A 23811-nucleotide genomic window follows, 5' to 3' on the forward strand; every position below is an offset into this window, starting at 1 on the left:
AGCGGCGCACAAGATGTGAAATGAACGCCGTTAATCTCGATGGCAGGCTCCTGATACACTCTTTCGTACTGGCGGCGACGTGTCTTCTACAGCTGCCCGTGGAGTGTGTCGACTGCCGGGCGCGCGCATTAGCTCCCAGCAGGAGCCTCCTTCCACTCGCGCAGCCGGGATTCCTCACCAGGCCGTCACGCCCGTCACCTCAGCGTCTGCTAGGTGCGCGGGCGCTGCCGCCAACCGCCCATGGAACGGATGTGCCGAGCACGTACTCCGAGCAGGTCGACTACTACGAGGAGCATCTGCGCAGCCAAGCGCCAAAGCCTGGATCCAGGTACTACATTCTCGCCATAGAGACCAGCTGCGACGATGCGTGCGCCGCGATACTCTCCAGGTAAGGTGTGGCTCTCCACCCCGGTGAACCTTCTGCAGCGACGGCGACATCCTCGCCGAGGAGCGTGCCGGCAACCCCGAGTCGCTGATCAAATTCGGCGGCATCAAGCCAGACGAGCTGTATCGCTTCCACCTCGAGCACCTTGGGTCGATCATTGACCGTGTAGTCGCCAACGCTGGTACGGCATGCCTCCGCCGCCGCCATTGTTTGCAGGGGTCCGCATGGCCGACGTGAAGCGCATCGCTGTGACACGTGGACCTGGCATGACCATCTGCCTGAAGGCTGGTTACGATGCCGCTGCCGAGATCTCGACGCGGTACGGAATCCCCCTTGTTGCGGAGAACCATCTTGCCGGACACTGCCTGTCGCCCTTCATCAAGGGCCACCAGTTCGGCATCTCCGCCGGAGGCGACGCACACCCCTCTCAAGTCAGTTCACATGTGTATTGTCTAATCGCCCGCAGGAGCTCAGGTACCCTTTCCTCTCGCTGCTGCTTTCGGGAGGGCACTCACAAATCTACGTCGTGGAGGGGCCCGCCAAGTTCCACATGCTGACCGACACTATGGACACCTACGCCGGCAACGTGCTTTACAAGTGCGCCAAGGAGTTGGGGCTCCCGATCAGCAACGGCGGTGGCCCCTCGCTGGAGGAGGCTGCGAGGAAGGCTCGGGGCGACCCCATCTTCAGCATGACTGAGCCGTGCAAGGACATGGCCTTCACCAGCTTCTGGTGGGTGGCAGCGGGTCGCGAAACCTCACATTAGTCGCAGTTTCTCGGGCGTACACACGCAACTCCGGGCGATGCTGGCACGGTTGAGGAAGGAGTACGGCCAGGACGTGACAACCAAAAACCCCGATGTCGTGAACCACCTGGCGTACACCTGTCAGGAGAGTAAGTTGCCCATCCATCAACATTTTCATGACCGTTACAGTTGTGTTCCAGCAAGTGCTGCGCCAGCTGAACAAGGCACTGGACATTTGCGACAGCCTGTTCGGGATCGATCAGCTGGTCGTTGTCGGAGGCAAGTTACTTTTGCGCTTCAGCACACTTTGCGCAGGCGTGTCGTGCAACGAGCGGTTGCGTGAGCTCATTGCGGATCTCTTGCGCAAGCGCGCAGATTCAGCAGGGAGCCGGATCAGGGCGTTCGCCACCCGCATGTACGGCAACGTCAAGAAGGCGTGGCCGCTCAAGGACTTCGAACGCAACGACGCGGACGAGAACATACTCGTCCGCAATTTGGTCGACCGTATGCGTGGCGTTCGGGAGCTGCCGGAGCTCCTCCGTCTGCTCTGGAGCCACGACCTCTACCCCGACCTCCTGCAGCGCAGGGAGGGCATCCACCTCAGCGTCCAGCACAAAAACGCGCTGTACAGCGCGCTCATGCAGGCCTATCTGTCGTTACTGAGTGACACCGAGGCCTACCATTTGCACAGGAACCTGCTCGATAAAAGCCGGGAACGGGAGGTTGATCTCCAGCCGGACCCACGGGTTCTGGAGGAGCTCGTGAACCTCGAGCGGCAGCAGCGCTCCAGCCTCATAGCCGGTCGCCGCCACGCCAAGGAAGAAAAGCGCGAGTGGCAGCTGTTCACGACATCGGGCAAGTACTGCACGGACAATGCGGTGATGGTCGCTCACAGCCTGCTGGAGAAGCACCGGTACGTCACGTGACTCTTACCTGTCCATATCGAATGCAGAGCCGGCCTAGATGGGATCCCTGGCAGCGTATTTGAGCACCGTGTGGTCGACCAGTGGGACCTTGCCTCCAGGAGGCATTGGGAGATGCTCTCCAACATCGCCCTGCTCCACTCGCTCACCCACGACTGATTGGTGCCACGCAGGCTCCCTGCGGATCAGCCACACCCGCCCACATACAATGCAGTACTTGTGTTATACCTTACAAATATATACCGATTCATGTCGCGTGTTTTCTACGCTACTTCTGTGATGTGTTGTCTACGCTACTTCTGTGATGTGTTGTCTACGCTACTTCTGTGATGTGTTGTCTACGCTACTTCTGTGATGTGTTGTCTACGCTACTTCTGTGATGTGTTGTCTACGCTACTTCTGTGATGTGTTGTCTACCCTACTTGCGACGTGCATTGGCATTCTCCGCCTTCTCCATTGCGGCCATCTGTTTGGAGACCTCAGTGTCCACGTCGGCATCGTCAGGTAGATGGCCACAGCGTCGGTCATCCTCGTTGGGCACGAACCGCACCTCGTCGATGTCGTAGAACTTGGGGCCGGGCACGCCGTAGCGCTCGCGGGCCTCGTCCTCCGCCTTGCGCCTGACCACGAAGTCGTACAGCTTGCGCAGCTCGCCCAGCTGCAGCGCGAAGTAGTCGCACGGGTGGCGCTTGTGACGCAGCGGGATCTGCGAATACAGCTCCGGCGAGGTCAGCTTGTCCACCAGCTCAGCCTTCTCCCGCTTCTCGTAGTGGTGGCGGAAGTACTTCGAGACCCAGATGCGCCGGCGGAACGTTTTCTCGATGCTGCGGTTTTTCACGTGCTTGTGCACCTCCTCGAACCAGTAGTCGAAGCTGACGAAGTTCGGCAGCGGCACCATCAGCAGCCCCTTGAACTTCATGGCGTCTGACTCCTGCTGACGCTCCCTGTCATACCGTTGCTCGTCACCTTCTGCGTCTTCGGGTATATCTTCTGCGGAAGTATCTGCATCCATGCCGCTGTCATTATCCCCCTCGTGTGCACTATCGCCAGTGCCATCCCCTTCGGCCGAGGGCCCCGAGTTCCGTGCGGGTTTGGGCGCCGGGAACACGTCGAGGAAACGGACGTGCTGCTGGATCTCGTAGATGTCCTTCGACCGCTTGTCCACATGCGGCGACGACAGCAGACACCAGCGCTTGCGCCGCATCGGCATCGCCTTCACGTTGCCCACCCGCAGGTTGGTGTGTTCGCGGATGCCCTTGATCAGGCGGTCGGCGGAGAAGCGCAGCAGAAAGGGGTAATACGACTCCAGCCGAATGCGCAGGAAGCAGTTGTCGGGCCAGCGGTCCAGCGACATGTTCACGTTGCGAGAAAGCACGTAGGGCAGGTCCAACATGTCCGCCTCACCGTAGGGCTTGCTGCTGTGGTACGGCCTGCGTTCGCGACGTGGAGGTATGCGCTGGTCGCCGTCTCCCGTTTGGCTATCCACAGACGCATCAGATCTATCATCTGTGCTGCTGGAGTCGGAGCTACGCCAATTGAAGAAGCTGCGTAGCTTGCTCTGCGCCGCCGCAGCAATGCTTGAGGTGCCGGCGATAAACCCCGGTGAACCGAACCTGCCAGTGATGCCCGGAACAGTCGCACCTGCTTTTGGTGGTGTACTTGCGCTGTCAACTGTAGTTGCAGTGAAATCTCCTGCAAGGTCATCCACATCCTCCAAATCAACGTCGCTGTCAGGCTCGTCCTCATCTGTGTCCACGTCATCCTCAACATCCACATCGTCGTCAATATCGACGTCTTCCTGCTCTTCCAACGCTATTGGATCATCGGATAGCACGTCGTAATAAGATCCAACGCTTCCCTCTGCCCACAACTGTGAAGTCACAGGACCGTGTCTGTGCTGCTTATGCGCAGTGGCAGCCGTGTCTACAGCCGCGCCGTAGCCACTGTGGCGATACTTTGCGCCTCCCTGCTGCTCACACCTGCTACGAGGCTCGTAGGAGCCGCCGTACGCTGCACCGGCGTGGCAGAAGGATGGAAGGCCATCGAGCGCCGGAGCACCGGCGAAGCAAAGGGCTTCGCCACCGACACATTGCGATCCAACGCCTCTAGCCAAATTGATATACCGCCCGGCACACAGCGTGCTGCTCTGAGGCGCCGGTACGGCTGCGATACAAGGGCTCGCGAGGCCCGCTCCGCAGCGCTCGCGCAAACGGACGGCGGATGCCACCGCCAGGCAAAGCGCAAGCACTAAAATCATCGGACATTGCCGATGCAACTGGAGCTACAGCATATTACTGATCTGACATGTTAAATGCTATGAACCCGGGTGATGGGTCGCCGCTGCGTGTTGCCTGCGCGGCCGACCACGTGAGAACCCGCGAACTCCGATAAGCCCACTTATGGCTGTGCCAGGACGACTACTCGACGCTGAAGTAGTTGCCCGAGGTCTTCTGCTCCTTGTCCTTCACGGAATCGTGCTTGTTGATGCGCGGGCGGAAGTTCACCTGGTCGCGGCGGAAGGTCACATCGAGCGACTTTAAAAATCGATTGAATCCCACGACCAGCGGCTCCGGCGACATCGCGGTGGCATTCACTCTGCACAAGCGATTAGGGGCACGAAGTGTGGCACTCACCCGGGCTTGCCCTCGAACACGATGACACGGTCTGCCAGGTATGTGGCCATGATGAAATCGTGCTCGACGATGAACGCGGTTTTCTTCTGGTGTAAGATGAACCTGCGCATTGGTGCTACTCGTGCGACGCTGCCACCCACCTCTTGATAACGCGGCTGGCCATGATACGCTGCTCGGAGTCCAGGTACGCAGAGGGCTCGTCGATCAGGTAGATGTCGGCTGGTTTCCCCAGCACCAGAATGAGCGCCACGCGCTGCAGCTCACCTCCGGACAGGTTCTTCAGCTGCTGGTCGTACAGCTCCTCAACCTGGAGCGGCTTGATGACGTCGGTCTGGAACATCGGGCTGCTGAACGCCTCCTTGATCTTCATCATCAGGAGCTGGCGCAGGGTACCGTCGAACTTCGCAGTGATGATCTGCGGCTTGTAGCTGATCGAGAGGCGCGGCATCGCGTCCTCGGCCTCGGCGTTGTCCGCTTTCAGTATCCCTGCCAGCATCTTGATGAACGTGGTCTTCCCGGTGCCGTTCTCCCCCAACATCACCAGAATCTCCGAGTCGCAGAAGTCGCCCGCTCGCACAGTCAGGCTGAAAGTGCCCAGCTTCTTAGTCATCTCGGGGTACTTGTAGTTGTGCAGGCGCTCGATCTCCTCCATGTCCACATCGGCGGCCACCTTGAAGCACAGCGACTCCTCGCGGAAACGCAGGTTCTCGGTGGGGACGAAACCGTCCAGGAAGATGTTAATGCCTTCTCTGACGCTGAACGGCGAGGTCACCACACCGTAAACGGACGGTTTTCCCCACAGACAACAGATGTAGTCCGACATGTAGTCCAGCACGGACAGATCGTGCTCCACCACGATGACATAGCGATCGTGTTGCACCGTGTCGCGGATGACACGGGCGGCTATAATACGTTGGCGGATGTCCAGGTAACTGCTGGGCTCGTCGAACATGGTGACCTCGCAGTCGCACAGCACGGCGACGCAGATCGCAAAGCGCTGCAGCTCGCCACCCGACAGCTCCGAAATCTGGCGGTTCATCAGGTGCGACAGCTCCAGCGTGACTATCAGGTCCTCAGCCCTGCCAAGCTTGTCCTTGGCCTCCAAAATCTCGCCCACGCGGCCGCTCACCTGAACTGCGTTGAACGGGGCACACCGGCGTGCGCCTACCTGGCGGGGGATGTTGTCGACGTACTGCGGCTTCACCGCAGTCTTCATGCTCTTCTCCAGGATCTTCGTGAAGTAGCTCTGCAGCTCTGATCCGCGGAAGTACTGCAGGATCTCCGGCCAGTCGGGCTCGTTCGTGAAGTTGCCCAGGTTGGGCTTCATCTTACCCGACAGGATCTTCAGCGCCGTCGACTTGCCGATACCGTTGGTGCCCACCAGACCCAGGATCTGGCCCGGTCGCGGCACCGGCAGCCTGTGGAGCTTGAACGTGTTGGGGCCGAAACGGTGCGTGGTGTCCTTGCCCAGGTCGCGGGGCAGGTTGATGATGGTGATGGCCTCGAAGGGGCACTTCTTCACGCAGATACCGCAACCGATACATAGCGTCTCTGAAATGAATGCGATTTTGCTGGTAGGGTCGGCGACGATGCATTGCTTCCCTGCGCAAGGTTAATCAGGAGTCGACGAAAACGAAAGCGTGGCCGATGGCAGCACAAGGCCCTAAGCCGCCGGGTAAGCAACCACCAGGCGACGGCCAAGGCGCCAGCCGACGAAAGCCAACTCTAGCACGGCAGCTCACCTGTTTTAGCGACCGGGCAGTTGCGCTTGCACTCCTGCCGGCACTTTTTGGGCTTGCACTTATCCGAGGAGACAATAGCGATACGAAGTTTGCTCTCGGACATGGAGCTCCCCGAGCTCTTCGACCCCTTGCCTGGCCCCGCCATTATTTTATGAAAAATATGTTAACCTCATGATCCGAGAATAATCGAGGTTGCAGCGAACGTGCGCTCTAGTCGCGCCTACCCGCCGCTGCGCTCCAGCATCCGGCCCATAAAATCGGCTACAGTGGATGAAATCAGATCATATCGCAAAAATCAAAGCATCACAATATATGAGGCCCGTAGTTGGCGTCAATTTCGGTATTGATTCAAGAAGAGGCGGCCTCGAGGCGGAGTTGATACACGTCACCGACCTTCCTCGGCCAATCTCGTCTTCCGCGCAACTGAAAAAGCAAAGCGCTCATTAGTGCCATCGTAGGATCACGTTGCAAGTGGCTGGAACGTCCGTGTGAGGTGGCAAGTTTCGTTAGGGTCAGCTATTCCGCCCTGTTGGCTTTTCGCCGAATGCGATCGGGACGACTACAGCTCCCTCAGATCGTCACGTGGGCGTTACATTTTACGCTGTGACGCATCAGGTAGACACCTGCGTAATCTGAACGTCAGACCCAGAGAAGATGGCGCCGCTATTTTGACCGACGCTGATATCGCAAGGTCCGCCGTTGTATATCGAGGGAGCTGCAACGTGTACCGGGGCGCGCTGAAGTCGCTATAACACAGTACCACAATGACAGAGCTGACACTTGGGGAACTCAAGGCGCTGCGCCAAAGAGAGGCAAAGCGGCCCTCTCCGGGCGAGGTAGGCTTTCAACCGGTAGCGCATGTCATAGCTCGGCAGACTGAAGGCCACCAAGCGGACACAACAACACACAGGGAGCGTCTGGACGTCATGAAAAGCCGTGAAAAGGCGCCTAAAACGGATAACGCAGCACCCAAAAAGAGCAGCGGCAAGGGACCCGCCGTCCTCCCCAACAACACGGCGTTCAACCCCTACACCAACATCAAGTTCGGCAGCAAGGGCGCCGGCGCGAGGCTCAAGGCACGCGACCCCAGGTTCAGCGACTTCTCGGGGACGCTGAACGACGACCTGTTCCGCAAGTCGTACGCCTTCCTGGGCGACATGCTCCAGGAGGAGGTCAGGGAGATCAAGGCCGCAGTCAGGGCAGGCGAGCGATCGGGCGCCAACAGCCTCAAAGCCACCGCCGCCCTCGGCGGAATCGCACACATGAACATCGCAAGCATTTCCGACGCCAAGCGCGCGCTAGACAGGTACAAGACACAGCAGAAGCAGCTGCAGAGCGACACCGAGCTGCGCGCCCTGAAGAAGGACCTCATCGAGCAGGAGAAGCAGAAGATCGCCACCACGGGCAAGACTCCGTTCTACTACTCCGAGAAGAAGATCAGAAAGATCCACCGGGCGAAGGAGGCGGAGAAGGAGCGTGCCGCGCTGCAGTCCGCCGCCATCAATGCGGGCGCGGCCGGCGCGATCCACAAGAAGGTCGCGCGCACACTGAAGCGCAAGGTGCCTAAGAAGCCCAAAGTGCACGCCAAAGCGGCGGGCAAAAAACCAGTGGCTGAATGACTTGCTAACACACTCGCGCGGTCCACTCCCCACCCTGGGACGCGCTCACTCACAATACCGCAACATGGCGTCAAGCGAGGCGCTAACGCGCATCCTCAAATGGCGCGGCGTGTTCCAGGCCGCGAAGTGGCCGCAGCTGGGCAACGAGGTCGCCGAGGGCCCGGGGAGCAAGTACACCAACTTCTCGCTCCAACACATCATGGACAAGTACAACTTTCTGCCCACGCTCTACACGCAGCGCGAGTTCCTGCTTAGCCTGGGCCACAAGAACCCGGAGATCGTCCAGGACGCCTTCCTCAAGAACGAGCAGTTCAACTACTACGTCCGCACGGACCGCCCGGAGCCCCGTGGCGAGACTCCAGAGGCGCTCCGCTTCCAGGAGGACGCGCATCACGGCTCTGGCCACCACTAAATCGCAACATAGGCGCAACGCCGCCGCCTTTAATCTGTATTGACCTAGTGTCCCTACGTGCACAGACCGCTGTGAGAGCCAAGTGCAACCTCTGTCTGTGTTGCGTTGCCGTCGTCAATCATCGATTCATAGCATTATAAGTAGTTGTTTTGGCCAGCGAACTGTGTTGCATACGTGCATGTTCCGTGGTTCCATCACACGGCTGGGATCCCACCGACGCGGTTTCCAGATGTCAATGCCGTCGCGCGTCGAGATGACCACGTAAAAATTTGCTGGGTGCGATGAGTTATGCATCATTGGCTGCAGAAGCCTTGGACTCCGCCTCCAAGGCGCTGATGACGCCATCAGTTTGCCGGCGCAGCGCCTCCATCCGCTTGTTGTAAAACGCCTCGTCGTCGGGGTCGATCCACTCGGTGGGCTCCTCCTTGAGCTTCTCGCGCATGTACTCCTCGCGCTCCTTCGCGCCGCGCAGCCGGCGCCACTCGAAGTACGGCACGTGCAGCACCTTGTAGCCCATGCGTGTCAGCAGCCTGTGCTTCAGCTTGGTGTAAGCGGTGTACTTGGTGCTGTTCGCGTAGAAGTGCGACGGGCCGTCCACCTCGATCGCGATGGGGCGGTCGTCGCCCGTCGGCAGGTTGCCGTTCTCGTCCGCGAGCGGCCCGCTCAGCTTGCGTGTCAGCTCCCGGATCAGCTCCTCCTTCTGCTGCTGCTGTTCGGGGCTCAAGTTCTCCACGTCGGCGTCGAAGTAGAACTTCCCGTCGGTGATGTTGGTCTTGGCAGCGCCTGCGGGCGCGGATTCCGCGGGCGGGTCGGGCTTCTTCATCCAGCGCGAATCGTCCCCTGCCTTGCTGGTACCGCCGCGAGCGGCGGCGCTTCCGTCCGACACTGCGGCGAAGGCAGCGCGCCTAATGGCCAGGCTCGAAGCTCCATTGTGGCAGCGGAGCTCGGCCCCCGCAGACAGACCGGGAAACGACAGCGATGCGTTGCCGCTGTACAGGCAACGCCGCAGATGTAGGCTCATAAGGCGCAGCATCGTACGCGATCCACGTAGTTCGTACCGCTGTGTATTATTTGAGCAGTAGCTTTTTTTAGCAAGTGGAATCCCCGTTGCCAGTGCCGTCCTTTATGAGCAGAGCCGAGCACCGATGGGGGATTGAAGGTCTGCGAATACGGCCGACCAGTTACGCGGCACACATCGGTTTCAGCAGCACTTGCTGGCCTTATTCTAACTCGTAACACGTCTATCTGGCCTGGGTGGGTAATACAGAGTTGTAAGACAGCTAAAGCCGGGTCAACGTGTGCGTGCCTTCTTGCACATTCCGCCGGCAGCCCCGGTTTCAGCTGCCGTTTCGCCCCGATTGGAATTCACACCTGGTGTATACAGTCTGAGACACATGTGTAAACTGCGCGCTGGCTCCAGGTTAACGCGCAAGGCAGCAGACGACATCCGCGGCGAACTTCCGCCGGAATGTCCCTGAATTTTCTCCGCGGGCTGCACAAAGACGCCGCCTACGTACACATAGGTTTCACTTCAGCGCACACATAACCCTCCGAAGCACTTCACAACGGCTGTAGCAACGTGAAGGTCTCCGCTGCGATTGGGAGGCTCAACAGGCGCAGACGGCGGAAGGGGCGCCAGCAAACGCGATTTGCCGCCATAACACACCCCTGACGATGGTTCTGTCGGACGAACTCAGGGAGCTCGGCTCCGGTGCGTTGGACAGCGACAACTGGAAGCCGTTGTACGCATCATGGTCCACGCGGACCACGGAACACCGCAACAGCAGCGCGTCCAGCGGATCCGCATCGCTCTCGAGCTCGCATTCTCTAAAAAGTGGGTTGTCGCTCGATAAGCTGCGCGAAGAAGCGGCAGGTTACCTATCGCAAATAAAGCTGGGGATGGACAGCCGGGAATTCCTGACGGAACCGCACCAGGAGACCACCACCGCCACCAAGCTGCATGCTCCGAAGCCATCCGACAAATACGTACGTTGGCAAGCGCGTGGCGCATGACTGCGCAGGACCGGGTGAAGAAGCTTGAGGACAGCCTCTGCGGGCTGCAGTCCAACGTGGAGTCTAAGCGAAGCAACATCCTAGAGGTGGGACCGCCGATGCAAACCGCGAAACTGTGCAGGAAATATACCAAAAGATAAACAATCTGGAGGCGAAAATCGCGGAAAGCGAGGCGCAGGAGAGGCGGGCATGCAGCGAAGTTACAAAAAAGGTAATGCCACACAAACGACCACCAGCAGCCGCAGATCGACGCCATCCAGCGAAGCATCACAACGGCCAAAACGAAACACGAGGCTGAGACTAAGGAAGCCGTGGTCAAAATGGAGGCCGTGTACCAGAGGTAACGACGAGTGCGATGGCGCGCCGCCAACGTGGGCCGCAGGTTTACCGAGGCGCTACGCGCCGAAAAGGAGCAGTGGAAGCAAGCCGAGAAGGACGCTGTCAACGATATAAACAGCCACATAAAACGCATAAGGTACGACTACAGCATCAGCCGCGCGCCCATAGATTTTCAGGGACGACCTGGACGAGATGAAGAAGTCGAAGACGCACGTCGCGTCCTACCTGCGCCAGTACATCGACAACGAGCTCCCGCAGCTCAAGATGCGCGTGGCATCGGCGGGTGACGACATAGCCGCCATGGAGAAAACGTAGGTCCATGCCACAGCGCCGGTCAATGGCCGCAGCATCGCAGCGAGCACCCACGACGACCTGCTCACGCTGGCCTCCTTCATCAAGCAGGAGACGATGCAACTGTAAGTCACGGCCGAGCGTGCGCCACACAGCCGGCAGGAACGAGATGAAGCGCAACACGATGCTCGAGGTGAACAAACATTCGGAGCTCCTCAAGGCGCAACTGGTTAAGGTAGGCACCGCCCGTAAGACACACTCACATACCGAATGCCGGCACACACCGCGACGCAGGAGCGCGAGGAACGCATACAGATGCAGCAGCGGATGGTCAGCCTGATGGAGGAGACCCTCAAGCGGCTAGGGACGCCGCTCTAGGAGCCGCTGACGCCGCCCGCAAAAAAAGACTTTGCTACCCGCAACGGGCACACATAGCCGTGCGAACACATTTATACGACATATGTAGAACAAGTATTGCAGCGTTAATGGTGGTACTGCCGACACACCGTGGACGCGCGTGACCGCGGGGCGCCGAAGGCCTCAGCGGCGGGCGACGGCAGGGCCACGGCAATCTAACAAAATGGCGACCGCCGACGCTAGCGAAACGTACGACGTGGACATGGACACTGCGGAGCAGCCGGGGGTCGCGGAAGGCGGCGAACACGCCCCCGAGCGCGAGAAGCTCGACTTTGCAGGTACGCCGCGCGGGGTTCAACGCATCAGCGCGCAGTGCTCGACTACGTCAACAACACCAGGTTCAAGCATGGCATCCGCTCGGACGAGTACGGGCGGTACCACGCCTACTGCTCCAAGCGGCTGCGCATCCTGAGGCGGCAGGGCCGCACGGCACCGATCAAGCCGAACAAGTACGTAAAGGACGAGATCGACGAGGAGAACGTGGACGCGAGGTAGCGCGCTGGCCGTGGCAACTGACCCCCTGCAGGTCCCTGGAGATCCTCACGCTCACCGCCGAGCGCTGCTGGAGCCATGCCATGGAGCTGAAGTCGCGCTGCGAGTCGTCGCAATCCGCGGTAAGTACACGCCGGCGCAGCTCCCGCACAATCCGCAACAGGGTCCTACTGAGCGCCACCATTACGTGAAGCGGTTTGAGCGGGCGTTCAAAACCGCGTCGCGGCTGGAGGCGCTGTGCCACAAGTTCGGCGACACGAACAGCATCAACAACGCGAGGGTGTACCGCAACTTCATGGAGGGCAACGTGCACTTCGAACACGGGCGGTTTGCGGAAGCGTACGCCAGCCTGTCGTCCTACGCCAATGTCATGGAGCAGCGCAAGAGGTCGCACCAGGACGACCGCGTGCTTCAGGAGGCCTACGCCTCCCAGCTCAGCAACGTCAACGCGGCGATCAAGCTGTGCTCGTTCCACATGAGGGCTGCGGGCGTGACCGCGGCGGCCAAGCAGCCCGCGCGTGAGGACGACCCGAACGCCGAGCTCATCGCCATAGTGCCAGACGACTCCGGCAACCTGGCGGTATACTGCAGGGGCTCCCACGTGAACGTCACTTCTCAGTTTTTGTTGCAGCAGCTGCTCGACGCGATCAACGCGACCCAGAAGCTGGTTGTGACGGAGGACGTCCTCACGCGGCTGGTCAACGCGGCCGACGTGGACGCGGCGCTGAAAGGCGAGCTCTTTGACGCCTTCGGCACCGACGCGCTGCTGTCGTCGTACGAAGAAATCATGATGCCCATATCGGAGGTCATCGACGCCATACACTCCGAAATGATGTCCTCCATAGACAACCAGGAGCCCCTGCGGCAGGTGGAAGGTGGGTGCCGGTTGTGACCCCCCGCCCTCAATGCTTTGCAGGCGTAGTAGCGTACGTCAAGACCCTACTCGAGATGGAGAAGTGCGCGCTGGTGCAGGTCATGACGCTGCACACCATGTTCCATGAGCACGGCAAGGTCGACAAGAACTCCGGGCTGCCGGACTGTGGGGAGGCGCTGCGGTTCACCCACATGCTGAAGCAGCACATCGCCACCCTCATGGGCGACTCCAAGATGGGGCAGATATTCCTCATGCCGCAGGAGGTCACCAAGACGGTCAACGGCCTGCTGCTCGGGATGCACAAGCTGGCGACCGGCGAGCACAACGACGGGATGGCGCTCATGAACTGGGCCAACAACAGGCTGCAGCAGCAGATTGAGCACCCCAAGAAGCAGCAGACGCTCCTCATATGGCGCACGCTCGTCTGCTTCCAGCTGCTGCACAACACGGCGCGGCTCTGCGCGGCGCGCTTCTACAAACGGACCGTGGCCATATACGCCCGGCACACTCTGCAGCTGGCGGACAAGGAAGACGACGGCGAGGCGCCGCTCGACTTCGCGGCCGTGTTCGGGCTGGAAAAACGCCCCCTGCCCGCCAAGCCGATACTGCTCGACCTGGCGTACATCCACTACCAGCCACCGCAAATGGGCAAGAAGACGTCGTTCATCGGAAACGTCAAGAGCATGTTCAACTCGTTCTGGCAGTGACCGCGACGTGTGGCTGGCAGTACAACTGTGCACGTCGCAACGCAACTTTTCGCAAAATTTTAATAAAGCGTGTAAACCGTAGCAGTGACGCGACGCAGTGGCCTCATCGGTGATTAGGTGCCAGTGGCCGTATCAGTGATTAGGTGCCAGTGGCCACATCAGCGATTAGATACCAGCGGCCGCATCAGTGATTAGGTGCCAGTGGCGGTGGTAACGAGGTGTGGCGTAATCCGGAGATTCCACTCCCACACGTAGTTACTGCACTAACCACCCGGCAAAGCGCTGCAACCACCTTACCACGGCCACGGACGCTGCGCATCCCGGCGGCCACAACAAAAAAACACCAGAAGCGTTAAACAGAGAAAATTGAACTACTATTCGCAAGTCTACGTGGACAGCGACATGATACTCTCGACGATGTCGCCCTTGTTCTTCAACAGCGCCTCGACGGCCTCCTCGCGAGTGCAGCCGACCTGCGACACCACCAGCTCCACGTCTCCCTGGTTCACGCCGGACTCGTCGACCGCGGCGGCGGGAGCTGCCTCGCCTTCCTTGGGGCTCGCAGCCTCATCGCCCTTGGGCTCGGAGCGGGCGCTGGCGGGCGCCTCTCCGCCTTCCGCCGAAGCACCTGCCGCGGCAGACTCTGAGGACTCGGCGCCCTCGGGGGAGTCGGTCACCTCATTGGCCTGGTTGGCTTCCTTCTCCGCCTGAGCAGCCTGCGCCGCCGCAGCAGCGTCGGACACGGCGCTGAGGGCGTTGGCCATGTTGGTCACGCTGGCGGTGGCCGCGCTAACAGCCTGCAGAGCCGACGACAGCTGCGACAGACGCTGGACGGTCTCCAGCGCGGAGCTCGCGCCGGTGTCCTCCACCTTGGCCTCGCCGAAGATGACGTAGGTGTCGGAGTTGGGCAGCTTGTACACGTCGGGCTTGCTGACCACGAAGAAGACCTGCTTGGACTTCTTGATGCACACCTTGTTCACACCCTCGACGGGCTTGAGGCCCAGCTTGGACAACAATTTGCGCGCCTTCCGCTCGTTCTTGTTCTGGCGGACCTTAGGCGCGCCGCCGTCGGCGCCCTTCGATTCCTCCACATCGGACTCGCCATCGCTGGACACATCCTCAGGGCTCTCCTCCATGGCCTCCGCCACCAGGGCGTCCACTTTCTCGCTCTCCGTCGTCATCGTGGCGCGCAAGCACTGCTAGAAATGCTGAGACGCGCGCGGCACACGGTGGAATCCACCACAACAAATGGGGCATTTCGAAAACACCGACAGGCAGCCGGCCCGGCCGCGGCCAAGCGGGTACTTACACATCGTAAAATTGCACTGGGCTATTCCACAATTTTAATTTGGCCTGGAGTTCGAGCGGCGCCACTCCCTCAGCTCCGGTCGAGGCGTTCGGCTCCCACGCACATTCACCCGGTGACTCGGCGCTCTAGCGATGAACGCGTATCGCCACCGACCATATGCATACGTCATGAAGCTGGTTCGGCATCTCTGTAGTTCACTATATTTATATATGTCCGTATAAAACAGTCGCGACTGCGCGTGGCGGTCGCAAGATAAGGATGGCCAACTCGATCACGTTGTTTGGGGCTTCATTTGGCCCCTGTACACGCCGCTCGCCAGCAGCTTCCGGTCGCTGCCCAGCAGCGTCTCCTGCTCCTCGGCGTGCTCTTCCATGTCGCGCAGCTGCTTACGACGCACAGCGTCCTCCATCACCAGCCGGCGCCGTTCCATCTCGGCGCGCGAGCGGACCATGAGCTGCGAAAGGAACTTTGTGGCGCGTTTCTCGCGCAGGGCTTCCAGCGCGGCGCGCTCGGACCTCTGCTCCTCCCACGTCGTGGAAGGCTTGGCGCTGAACAGCCCAGACTCCTCGCTTGCGGCGGCGCGTCTAGCCTTCTGCACAACGCACAGTAGCGACCTTAGCGCGCACTCGGTCTCCCTTTGGATTGCCAGCTGCTCGTTCAGCGAGGTGGCGCGCAGCGCGATCTCGTCCAGAGACTGCGGGCGCACGAACTCGCGCTCAAGTTGCGATAGGCGCTCGAACAGAGCGCGACGAGCCTTGACGCTCTCGGCATGCTGCCGTTTCAGAGCTGTCCGGTCGACGAAAACGCGCTTGCGGACGTGCTCCGCCACCAGCGGGTACGACGCCGATACAGAGACCGGGTCGAACTGGTACCTGCGGCCGCCGCGCTTCCGCGGAGCACCCTGCAAATCGGGGTTCATCACCCAGGAAACGCCTGCTGCGCCGCCGACGGAAGACGCCACAGCGGAACGCACGACGCGAAACACCACGCGCACCCCGGGCCTAGTCAATCGCACGCGCGGACGCGACACATCGCGGCGCGCACGCACAGGCTGCTTCTGTGCAATGTCGGTAACACGGCAAAGCACGCGTGGCAGGCGCCAAACACCGCAGTCGGCGCAGAACTACGAGTCTTCCAGAAGGCCGGTCACCAGGTCGTACGGACGCGGCAGGAGAGGCGACAGGTGGAGGCAGAGTGATTCCAAGAGCGGAGTTCAGGTATGTGTGAGCGATGAGCCGCATAAGCGGGCCATTGTCCGGCTCCACCACGTACGACCGCTGACGCCGCGCAGGGGGCCCACACCAGCAAGGACGGGCCGAAGAAAACGGTGCCCGAAAAGCCACTCGAGGAGGAGGATGCTTACATGTGCGACAAGCTGGGAATCAACCACAGCTGCGTGAAGAATGACATGATCTACCTCGAGCACCTCAACGAGTTCGCAACGTTACAGGAGCTCACCAACAAGTTGGAAAATTCGACGGAAATCCCGAGGACGGACCAGATCAAGGACGTTGGGCTGTGCGCGGTGCTGCCGTTCGCCAACCTCGTATCGCCAGGGTTCAGCAACCACTACAGCACGCAGTACGAGGCCAAGCCGCTCGCGAGCAAGTGCAGCAACGTCGCATGCGGCACCAACTACAGGGAGGTGAGTGCATCGGTGAACACAGTGCTGGTGTTGTGTGTGGGTTTGGGGTGTGGTTGATTCGTCAGCTGGTGCTTTGCCGAAGTCGGCGCTAACACCCTCGCAGGTCCCGGCGCACTCGAGGGCCGAACTCATATACGTCACCCCGCGGCAGATGTACGCGATCATCACCACCATACTGGGGCAGCTACTACACAACGACGACGAGATATTCGGCGATATCGACTGGAAGGCGGTTTCAATAGAGAGCCACCTGCCCGTCAGCATCTGCAAGGAGTTCTGGTGGGGGTTCGACATCACCCACATCAAGGGTAAGCAGCGCACGGCCGGTTGTGCAACACGTGGCGCAGACGGATACAACGGCTGTTTCGTCAGAGCCGACAAGAGGCACAACTTCGAAGCCGGCGGCAACTACTACAGCGACCTGGAGGTAAAGGCAGCTCACCGCGCGAACACCGTTACGCAGAAGCGAGTCAGGGTGCTCAGCGTCATGAACGCGCGGATGAAAGCGAATACCCAGAGCAGCGACATCAACGCAGACCCCAGGAAGCGGCCTGAGACGCCAAAGAGGAGGAACTGCTTCGGGCGACCATGAACCTCATACTCGTGAAGCGCGGCGACATCAGGGAGGCCGACGGCCACATGTACGTCGACATAACGGACAAGCGGCGAATCGCACATCTGCGATACGTGCTGAAGGCGGATGTTGGCAAGGAGTTGAAATTTGGAGTTGTCGGCTCGACGCTGGACTCGGCCACCGTCACCGCCGTAGACCCGAAGGTCATAACGGTGCGCTTATCCGAAGCGTTTCGCAGGTAGGTGGTGATATAAGGCGTCTACAAAAATAGCTGCAGCCATCAGCCGCCGCAGCAGCCGGTGGTCGACCTTGTTGTCGGCCTCCCGAGACCCAAGTCGCTGGACAAACTGCTACAGGTATGACAACATTGCACCGGGCACATCTGGATGCAGTATGCGGCCAGCATTGGCGTCGCGCGGATCAAGCTTGTCTGCTCCTCGCGGGTCGAGCTGGATTACCTCAAATCGCACCAGCTCGAACCCGAGAGCATCGAGCACTCACTCATGCTCGGCATGGAGCAGGGGGTGACCACGTTCATGCCCGACATCCAGCTCTTCAAATCCATGGGGGCGCTTCAGCGAGACCTCGGCAAGAGTCAGTACAGCCTCCGGATCATCGCGCACCCGGGGACGCCGGAGACGCTGGGATCCCTGCAAATCGTGCAGCACGAGCGCGGGCCCATCCTGGTCGCCATCGGCCCCGAGGGCGGCTGGCTCGATCACGAGGTTGATTATTACGAAGGCTTGGGGTTCAGGAAGTTCAACATCGGCGAGCGCATCCTCAGGGCGGAGGTGGCCGCGGTGGCCATCCTCTCGCAGCTGCAGCTGCTGCTGACTGACCCCACCCTGCGCCGCGGACTACCCCCGGCCACGCGGGGCTGCGATCTCGAACCGGACCTCAAAGAGGCACGCGTCATACCGCATGGCAACGACTAATGTGGGCTACATGCCACGTGAGCGTACGGATTCCAAGTGAATCACGTTGTGAACAACCGGGTGACAAATCACAGGGTCCCCAGAAAAGGGAGACGCACCGCGGTTTTTCTATCTTCACCTTTTGTGAACCATAGCAAGCCTTAATGATAGTGATACTCTCGACCTCATGCGTTATTTGACAACGCTTAGGCGCACTTAATGGAAAGCCGCATCAGTGCGGAGCGGCCGGGAGGTAGTCCGCCGCAGTTTCGACGAAGCCGCTAATGGCCTTGGCAACGAGCGGTTTGCAGGAGCCCTCGCGAGATGCGGCGTAGACGTGGCCCAAATTCACCGACGCCACGCCGTAGCCCAGCAGCTGCAGCTGGCGCTGCCGCAGCAGTGCGCGGGAGCGTGGCTGGCCATGCGGCACGAAGCAATCCTGCACGGCGTCAACCGGTGAAACAACGGACTTACCGTGAAACTCAAAACGTCAAGCACGTGGTTCTCCATCGGGAAAGAGACGCTCACGCGGTAGACATTGGCCACAGTGTGGACGGTCTTGTGCGGGATCTTCATCTGCGAACCCATAGACACACCCACAAATCAAAACATACCGATACCAACGTCTCTGACAAGACCGCGTCGTAGTCCAGCTCGAGGGCGCGCTTTTTGCGAGAGCCGGGCGTCACGGTGAACAGGTCGTCCCTCTGGTAGTCCAGCCACTCAACCAGCGTGTTGTGCACCTCGCTCGAGATCAAGTAACGCTCGCCGGTGCAGCTGACCACTGCATTAGATTGGGAGTTGTTGGGGTCACCGGGTTCCAACTTGGAGTGGCCATTCGAGGTGTCAGTGTCCACTGGCAAACAACGCAGCACATGCAGGGCCACTTGCTGGGCGCTCAGCATGTCCTCCGGCAGGCGCTCGAACACCGGCACGAATCTGGGCAACATGCTCATGAGCAGCGCATCCTCGCCCAAAACGGCACATGACCACAGCAGACGAATCAGGGAGTCGCTGGCCGAGGGGGTGAATTGCGACTCCGATACGGCACGCAGCCGGTCACGGACCCAAGCCACGTGCAGGTTGCATTCCATGAGTAGCCATATCGTCTTGGATAGATGGTCCAAAGTCTTAGGGTCAGATAGGTCCAGCTCATCCGGGTCGGAGTACGACTCCACCAGCTCGTCGCACAGTGACACCACGCCGTCATCCAAGTAGCCCATGCGAACCAGACAGTAACAGGCGTCTGTGCGCGATATCGGGGACGATTCGCTTGCCAGGTAGTCGCCGCTACGCAGCGCGGCCACGCAATTGTGCATCGACGCCATTAGCTCCGGGCTCTTCGACAGCTCTGCCTGGAACACGGCAAGCTTGCGAGGCGGCAGGCTCGCGCAGGCGGAGATGAATGAACCGAAGGCGTGGTTGCGTTCTGAAGTAGGTAGCTTCGCAGTGCCGAGACGGTTGAGGCACGCGGAGAGTTGCTTCGACAAAATCCGTACGCTGGAGTCGCCTTTGGAACCGCCGATGCCCATGCCGCTCAAACACTCAAAGTACGAGGTAATGTGCGATATATTGTAGCACTTCCAGCGGCCGACGCGCGCTTCTATCTGCTCAACGAGAGCGTGCTGTAGCTTGTCCAGCGTCGAGATGGTGGCGCGCTCGGTGCAGTCGCGCTTCAACCGCAGCGCCACCTGGAACAGGAGCAAACAGTCCTCGGCGTACATCTTGCGAACACCGGACGAAACCGCTGTCAGCAGCTGCTTGAGCAGCGCGGGGGGCACGTGTCCCGCCTCGGTCAAGCCCATCAAGACCTCGACGACGTTCTCGGGGAGCATCAGGTGCACCTTGCCCTCTATGGAGCGGCATAGCTGGCCGTAGAACCGCTCGTCCGCAACCGAGGAGAACCCGCGCACAATCTTTGCCAGCTGCAGAGGGGTGAACTCGCTGGCCATCAGAAGCGCGCGGTTGCGCATCTTCTTGAAAAGCGCCTTGTGCGACTCCTCCATGTGCGCAAACGCCGCAACCGCTGCGGCCACGTCGTGAGTTCCCATCTCATCCACGTGGTGCTGCAACGCGCACGCGAGGTCCTCGAACAGGTCAGGGTCATCAATCTCCGCGTTCACGAACGCCCACGCCACCGTGGTTATGTCACGGCACGTCAAGTGCGACACGTGAGCGCGCACTAGCGGAGATATGGTGCACAGGAACACCTCTCTGTCGGCTTCACGCACCTTGGAAAGCGCCCACGCGAGGTGCACCACGTCGTGCATGTTGCCGGCGCCGGCGTGCTCCTCCAGAAACTGGCGGATGCGAGCGAACAAAGCTCGGTCGGTGAACCCCAGCGAGGCAAACGACCACGCAATCCCACACAACTGCTGCAACGTGAAGTCGTTCACCACGGCCAGCACCGAGCTGCTTATGCGGCCGAACAGCACCGGGTTACGCACGTTCAGGCGAGCCAGGGCGGTGGCGATGCACGTGAGGTCGAGGGGGCGCTTGAAGTGGGACACGCGTTCCTGCGCCAGCGCAATGACACGATCACGCAGGTCCACGCTGGTGGCAGTCTTCACCGGCAGCTTCGACATTGCGAACAGGCAGCTCGCAAGCTCACTCGGGGTCAGGTCGTTGGCGTGGTTGTTGAGGGTGGCAAGAAGCGCATCCAGCCAATTGGGCTGGACACCCAGGCGCACCAACGACCATAGCACGTTGGTTAGACCCTGGCTGTCGAGATCCAGCAAGTGACGTTCGAGCACAGCCAGCAAGCGAGTGAACGTCTCGTTGCTGGTGAGGCTGTAGCGCGAATACGAGGTCGTGTGACGAGCCAGCCGGTGCAGCGCAGTTGAGGCGTTCACGGCGTTCAACTTGTCCAGCTTGTCGCCAATAGCAATCAGAATTTGTGATGATGAGCGGCACTTCAAAATCGACTGCTGCAGCACTATATGGGCCGGGTTCATGTTAAGCCAGGTTTCGGGCTCCAGCTTGGTCTCGGACTCGATCACTGCCGCTGGCGTGGCGGCGTCGATCACGCCAGGCTTGTTGCCGAAAATGCCCTCCACAACTGAACGTTCAGAATCGTTCAGCAGGTGGTCAAACAACACAGATGGAGCCAGGCTGGCGCGTAGCTTTTCCTCTTCAGGGCTCAAGTTGAGCTCTTTGGCGCTCACGGATATGCCCTTGCTTCCGTCATCATCGAGGGACACGGCCTCGTAGTACTGGTCACCCGGCAGGTGCAGATCGTTCACCAAAAGGCCTCCTGGCGGGACAGTAGACGACGCATGACCCCGATCCATCCAACGGTTGCCACTCAGCGACGTGCCTGCAGTGGCCGGAGCCGCGGCTCCTCCCTTACCGACGCGTACTGGAGCGTTCTTGTACCCGTCTCCCACCACAGATTGCATACGTTTAGTGTTGGGGTTTGACGCTGGATGTATGTCTGGTGGGCCGCTTTTCTGATCTGGGGATGGCGGGGCCCGATGGGTAACCGATGAGAGGAACTCAGCTGGTGCCGTAGCGTCATTGCGGTCGACACCACCCACTTCGCGGAAGCTATCGATGTTCACCAAACGGGAGTCGTTGGCCTCTACAGCATCGAGCGCCTCCACGCACTTCTTGGCCTTCGTAATGGCGCGCTGGGATTCGACGCGGCCCTTGCGGCGGAATTGCATGTTCCACGTGCTCTCAATTTCGTTCAACTGCTGCCATACTGGTTTGGCGGAGTACATGTCGCCCTCCGTAAATTCGCCGTGACGGAAACGGTCCTTAGACCCGCTGGACTTGGCCTTGTTGACAAATCGAATGGACGCCGAATGCGTGCTGCCGGCGACGGAGGGGGCCTCGCCCTCATCGTTGCAGTTGCTCAGAAATTCGCCGTGCAGATCCATAGGAGCCGGTGTACCCGCTTTTGTGGCCGATCTGGTTGACATCAGACGACGGCCAAAGCGTTTCTGGGGCAATGTTCCCGTTGGAACACGGGAACGGCTGACACTGCATATTCCGCGTGCACGGCCATGCGTACATCGCTGGTTGCACGCGGAAACCACACTGTTACCGCTGCAATATCGAGCACAACTCATGCCTAGCGGCCTCATTGAGGAGCGGTGACCAAGTCGTAGCTGGACCAGACGCTTTAACAGCGACTGGCAACAACGGTCAACGCGATTCATCCTGGCACGGTGCACTTGACCTTACAATGCTCGAACGACTCAGCCACAGTGTGTGCCTGACAGATGTGAATAGCACAGTATACCAGGCTACGGATTGTTGGGTGATTATTCCACTTTCTCAGTCTTGCATACGAGCAAGAGTAACACCGAATGACGCATGACAGGTGGTAATGAAGGGATCCTTTCCATACAGTCGCGCAATGCCACTGCCACTCATTCGTGTCTATTGATGCTGTCACAATTGCGTTACACCTGGGAGCCACTGCCCGATCGAGATAAGGGGATCCTGCGACGCAGCTCCTCGATCTTCTGCTCCAGTGTCACGTCGTACGGCATGCGCGGGTAGCCAGGGCCGTATTTCTTGCGCATCAACAACCAACGCGTGAAGTCCTCAACCTCGTACGCTTCCATCAGCTCGACATCGATGCCTTCGGCCGTGAGACGCTCGAACATCTCACGGCGGGGAGGGTAGTCCGGCACCTCGCCGCGCACGTACAGCGGCCACCACCCGGACGAAGAGCCTTCTAGCGAGTCAACGAACTTGTCTACATCCAAAATGCCAGCTCGAGAGCACTCTTCGGAGTCAGGGTGGTCGTTTGAGGCGGGATAGACAGGGGAGGCGTCAGAGGCGGCGCCAGAAAAGGACCTAAATGCGGTCTTCCTCGCTGCAGATGGACGCAGCGGTGCTGTAGAGGGCCAAGAAGGCGAATTGGAGGAGAATGGATGATGACTTGTGGCGATGCTGGCGAATGTGCGACGACAACCGCGTGGACAACGTGGACGGGGCCCGGGAAAAGAGAGCCTCAAAAGTGGCTCCAACCTGGCAGGAAAACGCTTGAAAACGATCAAGCGAAACATATCCCGGATGTGTGGGAGAATACCGTTCTAGACCCGAGAAACGGCTGCGCCTGGAAGGGAGGCACGCGACCACGCAGACACTGTAAGGCGACTCAGTGGAGCGCGGTGGGCGCGACTCCAGGACCCCGCGCCGCAACTGCGGAACACTACATCGCAAATATGGCTCGATGAAACGAGCGGCCGACGAACAGACGCTCAAGGAGCAGCCGACGGAAGGTAAGCTGCGCCGCGGCACCTAGTCACGCCACGCAGAAAGGGTCGTCCCGCCGGCCAAGCCGCTGCTGCCGGAGGAGCTGGAGCTCGTGGGCATACACCGCGACATCACGCAGCACCTGCTCAGCAGCGTCGCCCCGGACAACGGCTACAGCTTCGTGAAGCTCGGCCTTCCGTCGCTCGAGTACTCCCTGCCGGAAGGCGCAGACGATGTCGACTACGACGCGCAGTACGCCAGGCTGCGCGACATGATCGACGTCACGCTCTTCCCGGACGAGCTGCTGCAGGCGGAGTACGTCAGCGCGGGCGCCGACAGCGCCGGGCACGAGGTCACCGACGTCAAGCAAGCCATCAGGAAGATCGACGAGGTCATGGAGCGCGAGGCCAAGTACGTGGAGGAGGAGGAGGACCCCAAGGCCGCAAACGAACGACCCGACGACGCCATGGAGGTGGACACCAGCATGTACAACGACAACGACGACCAGCTCGTCGGCGACTACCACTACTCGTTCTGCGAGGAGGACGACGCCTTCTAGGTTATAA

At 60.1% G+C, this 23811-nt stretch overlaps 15 protein-coding genes across 15 annotated transcripts; 8 read left to right on the top strand and 7 right to left on the bottom strand.

Moving 5' to 3' along the window:
- Positions 1–20: 20 nt before the first annotated feature.
- Positions 21–2212, top strand: BBBOND_0313130 (glycoprotease family protein, putative; the record flags this gene model as incomplete). The annotated part of the gene is made up of 7 exons (XM_012914142.1): positions 21–388; positions 427–566; positions 602–816; positions 852–1117; positions 1158–1279; positions 1320–2043; positions 2083–2212. 7 exons carry the CDS (start codon positions 21–23, stop codon positions 2210–2212), a joined length of 1965 nt encoding a protein of 654 aa, XP_012769596.1.
- Positions 2213–2471: 259 nt separating this feature from the next.
- BBBOND_0313140 (30S RIBOSOMAL PROTEIN S10, putative) lies at positions 2472–4310 on the bottom strand (the record flags this gene model as incomplete). The annotated part of the gene is made up of 1 exon (XM_012914143.1): positions 2472–4310. One exon carries the CDS (start codon positions 4308–4310, stop codon positions 2472–2474), a length of 1839 nt encoding a protein of 612 aa, XP_012769597.1.
- Positions 4311–4470: 160 nt separating this feature from the next.
- Positions 4471–6573, bottom strand: BBBOND_0313150 (ABC transporter, ATP-binding domain containing protein, putative; the record flags this gene model as incomplete). The annotated part of the gene is made up of 5 exons (XM_012914144.1): positions 4471–4648; positions 4687–4788; positions 4827–5815; positions 5855–6288; positions 6429–6573. The coding sequence occupies 5 exons, from the start codon at positions 6571–6573 to the stop codon at positions 4471–4473; spliced, it is 1848 nt and encodes a 615-aa protein (XP_012769598.1).
- A 619-nt stretch (positions 6574–7192) lies between these two features.
- Positions 7193–8047, top strand: BBBOND_0313160 (hypothetical protein, conserved; the record flags this gene model as incomplete). The annotated part of the gene is made up of 1 exon (XM_012914145.1): positions 7193–8047. The coding sequence occupies one exon, from the start codon at positions 7193–7195 to the stop codon at positions 8045–8047; it is 855 nt and encodes a 284-aa protein (XP_012769599.1).
- A 64-nt stretch (positions 8048–8111) lies between these two features.
- On the top strand, positions 8112–8459 carry BBBOND_0313170 (hypothetical protein, conserved; the record flags this gene model as incomplete). The annotated part of the gene is made up of 1 exon (XM_012914146.1): positions 8112–8459. The coding sequence occupies one exon, from the start codon at positions 8112–8114 to the stop codon at positions 8457–8459; it is 348 nt and encodes a 115-aa protein (XP_012769600.1).
- A 286-nt stretch (positions 8460–8745) lies between these two features.
- Positions 8746–9492, bottom strand: BBBOND_0313180 (FAST LEU-RICH DOMAIN-CONTAINING protein, putative; the record flags this gene model as incomplete). Its single annotated transcript, XM_012914147.1, has 1 exon — positions 8746–9492. One exon carries the CDS (start codon positions 9490–9492, stop codon positions 8746–8748), a length of 747 nt encoding a protein of 248 aa, XP_012769601.1.
- A 641-nt stretch (positions 9493–10133) lies between these two features.
- On the top strand, positions 10134–11480 carry BBBOND_0313190 (homolog of Uncharacterized protein MAL7P1.13, P.falciparum; the record flags this gene model as incomplete). The annotated part of the gene is made up of 9 exons (XM_012914148.1): positions 10134–10445; positions 10481–10558; positions 10594–10683; positions 10718–10812; positions 10855–10947; positions 10988–11122; positions 11159–11227; positions 11265–11337; positions 11397–11480. 9 exons carry the CDS (start codon positions 10134–10136, stop codon positions 11478–11480), a joined length of 1029 nt encoding a protein of 342 aa, XP_012769602.1.
- Positions 11481–11682: 202 nt separating this feature from the next.
- BBBOND_0313200 (SIGNAL RECOGNITION PARTICLE 68 KDA PROTEIN, putative) lies at positions 11683–13592 on the top strand (the record flags this gene model as incomplete). The annotated part of the gene is made up of 5 exons (XM_012914149.1): positions 11683–11797; positions 11833–12010; positions 12046–12133; positions 12175–12886; positions 12928–13592. The coding sequence occupies 5 exons, from the start codon at positions 11683–11685 to the stop codon at positions 13590–13592; spliced, it is 1758 nt and encodes a 585-aa protein (XP_012769603.1).
- A 386-nt stretch (positions 13593–13978) lies between these two features.
- BBBOND_0313210 (NAC domain containing protein, putative) lies at positions 13979–14773 on the bottom strand (the record flags this gene model as incomplete). Its single annotated transcript, XM_012914150.1, has 1 exon — positions 13979–14773. The coding sequence occupies one exon, from the start codon at positions 14771–14773 to the stop codon at positions 13979–13981; it is 795 nt and encodes a 264-aa protein (XP_012769604.1).
- A 399-nt stretch (positions 14774–15172) lies between these two features.
- On the bottom strand, positions 15173–15820 carry BBBOND_0313215 (hypothetical protein, conserved; the record flags this gene model as incomplete). Its single annotated transcript, XM_012914151.1, has 1 exon — positions 15173–15820. One exon carries the CDS (start codon positions 15818–15820, stop codon positions 15173–15175), a length of 648 nt encoding a protein of 215 aa, XP_012769605.1.
- Positions 15821–15965: 145 nt separating this feature from the next.
- On the top strand, positions 15966–17138 carry BBBOND_0313220 (hypothetical protein; the record flags this gene model as incomplete). Its single annotated transcript, XM_012914152.1, has 4 exons — positions 15966–16046; positions 16193–16546; positions 16650–16854; positions 16894–17138. The coding sequence occupies 4 exons, from the start codon at positions 15966–15968 to the stop codon at positions 17136–17138; spliced, it is 885 nt and encodes a 294-aa protein (XP_012769606.1).
- Positions 17139–17185: 47 nt separating this feature from the next.
- On the top strand, positions 17186–18055 carry BBBOND_0313230 (RNA methyltransferase, putative; the record flags this gene model as incomplete). The annotated part of the gene is made up of 3 exons (XM_012914153.1): positions 17186–17358; positions 17398–17476; positions 17513–18055. The coding sequence occupies 3 exons, from the start codon at positions 17186–17188 to the stop codon at positions 18053–18055; spliced, it is 795 nt and encodes a 264-aa protein (XP_012769607.1).
- A 211-nt stretch (positions 18056–18266) lies between these two features.
- BBBOND_0313240 (hypothetical protein, conserved) lies at positions 18267–21957 on the bottom strand (the record flags this gene model as incomplete). Its single annotated transcript, XM_012914154.1, has 3 exons — positions 18267–18473; positions 18509–18610; positions 18649–21957. The coding sequence occupies 3 exons, from the start codon at positions 21955–21957 to the stop codon at positions 18267–18269; spliced, it is 3618 nt and encodes a 1205-aa protein (XP_012769608.1).
- Positions 21958–22443: 486 nt separating this feature from the next.
- BBBOND_0313250 (hypothetical protein, conserved) lies at positions 22444–23055 on the bottom strand (the record flags this gene model as incomplete). The annotated part of the gene is made up of 1 exon (XM_012914155.1): positions 22444–23055. One exon carries the CDS (start codon positions 23053–23055, stop codon positions 22444–22446), a length of 612 nt encoding a protein of 203 aa, XP_012769609.1.
- Positions 23056–23222: 167 nt separating this feature from the next.
- On the top strand, positions 23223–23804 carry BBBOND_0313260 (hypothetical protein; the record flags this gene model as incomplete). Its single annotated transcript, XM_012914156.1, has 2 exons — positions 23223–23271; positions 23308–23804. The coding sequence occupies 2 exons, from the start codon at positions 23223–23225 to the stop codon at positions 23802–23804; spliced, it is 546 nt and encodes a 181-aa protein (XP_012769610.1).
- Positions 23805–23811: the final 7 nt, after the last annotated feature.

The sequence above is a fragment of the Babesia bigemina genome (assembly GCF_000981445.1).
Source record: "Babesia bigemina genome assembly Bbig001, chromosome : III".
Taxonomy (NCBI): Eukaryota; Apicomplexa; class Aconoidasida; order Piroplasmida; family Babesiidae; genus Babesia; species Babesia bigemina.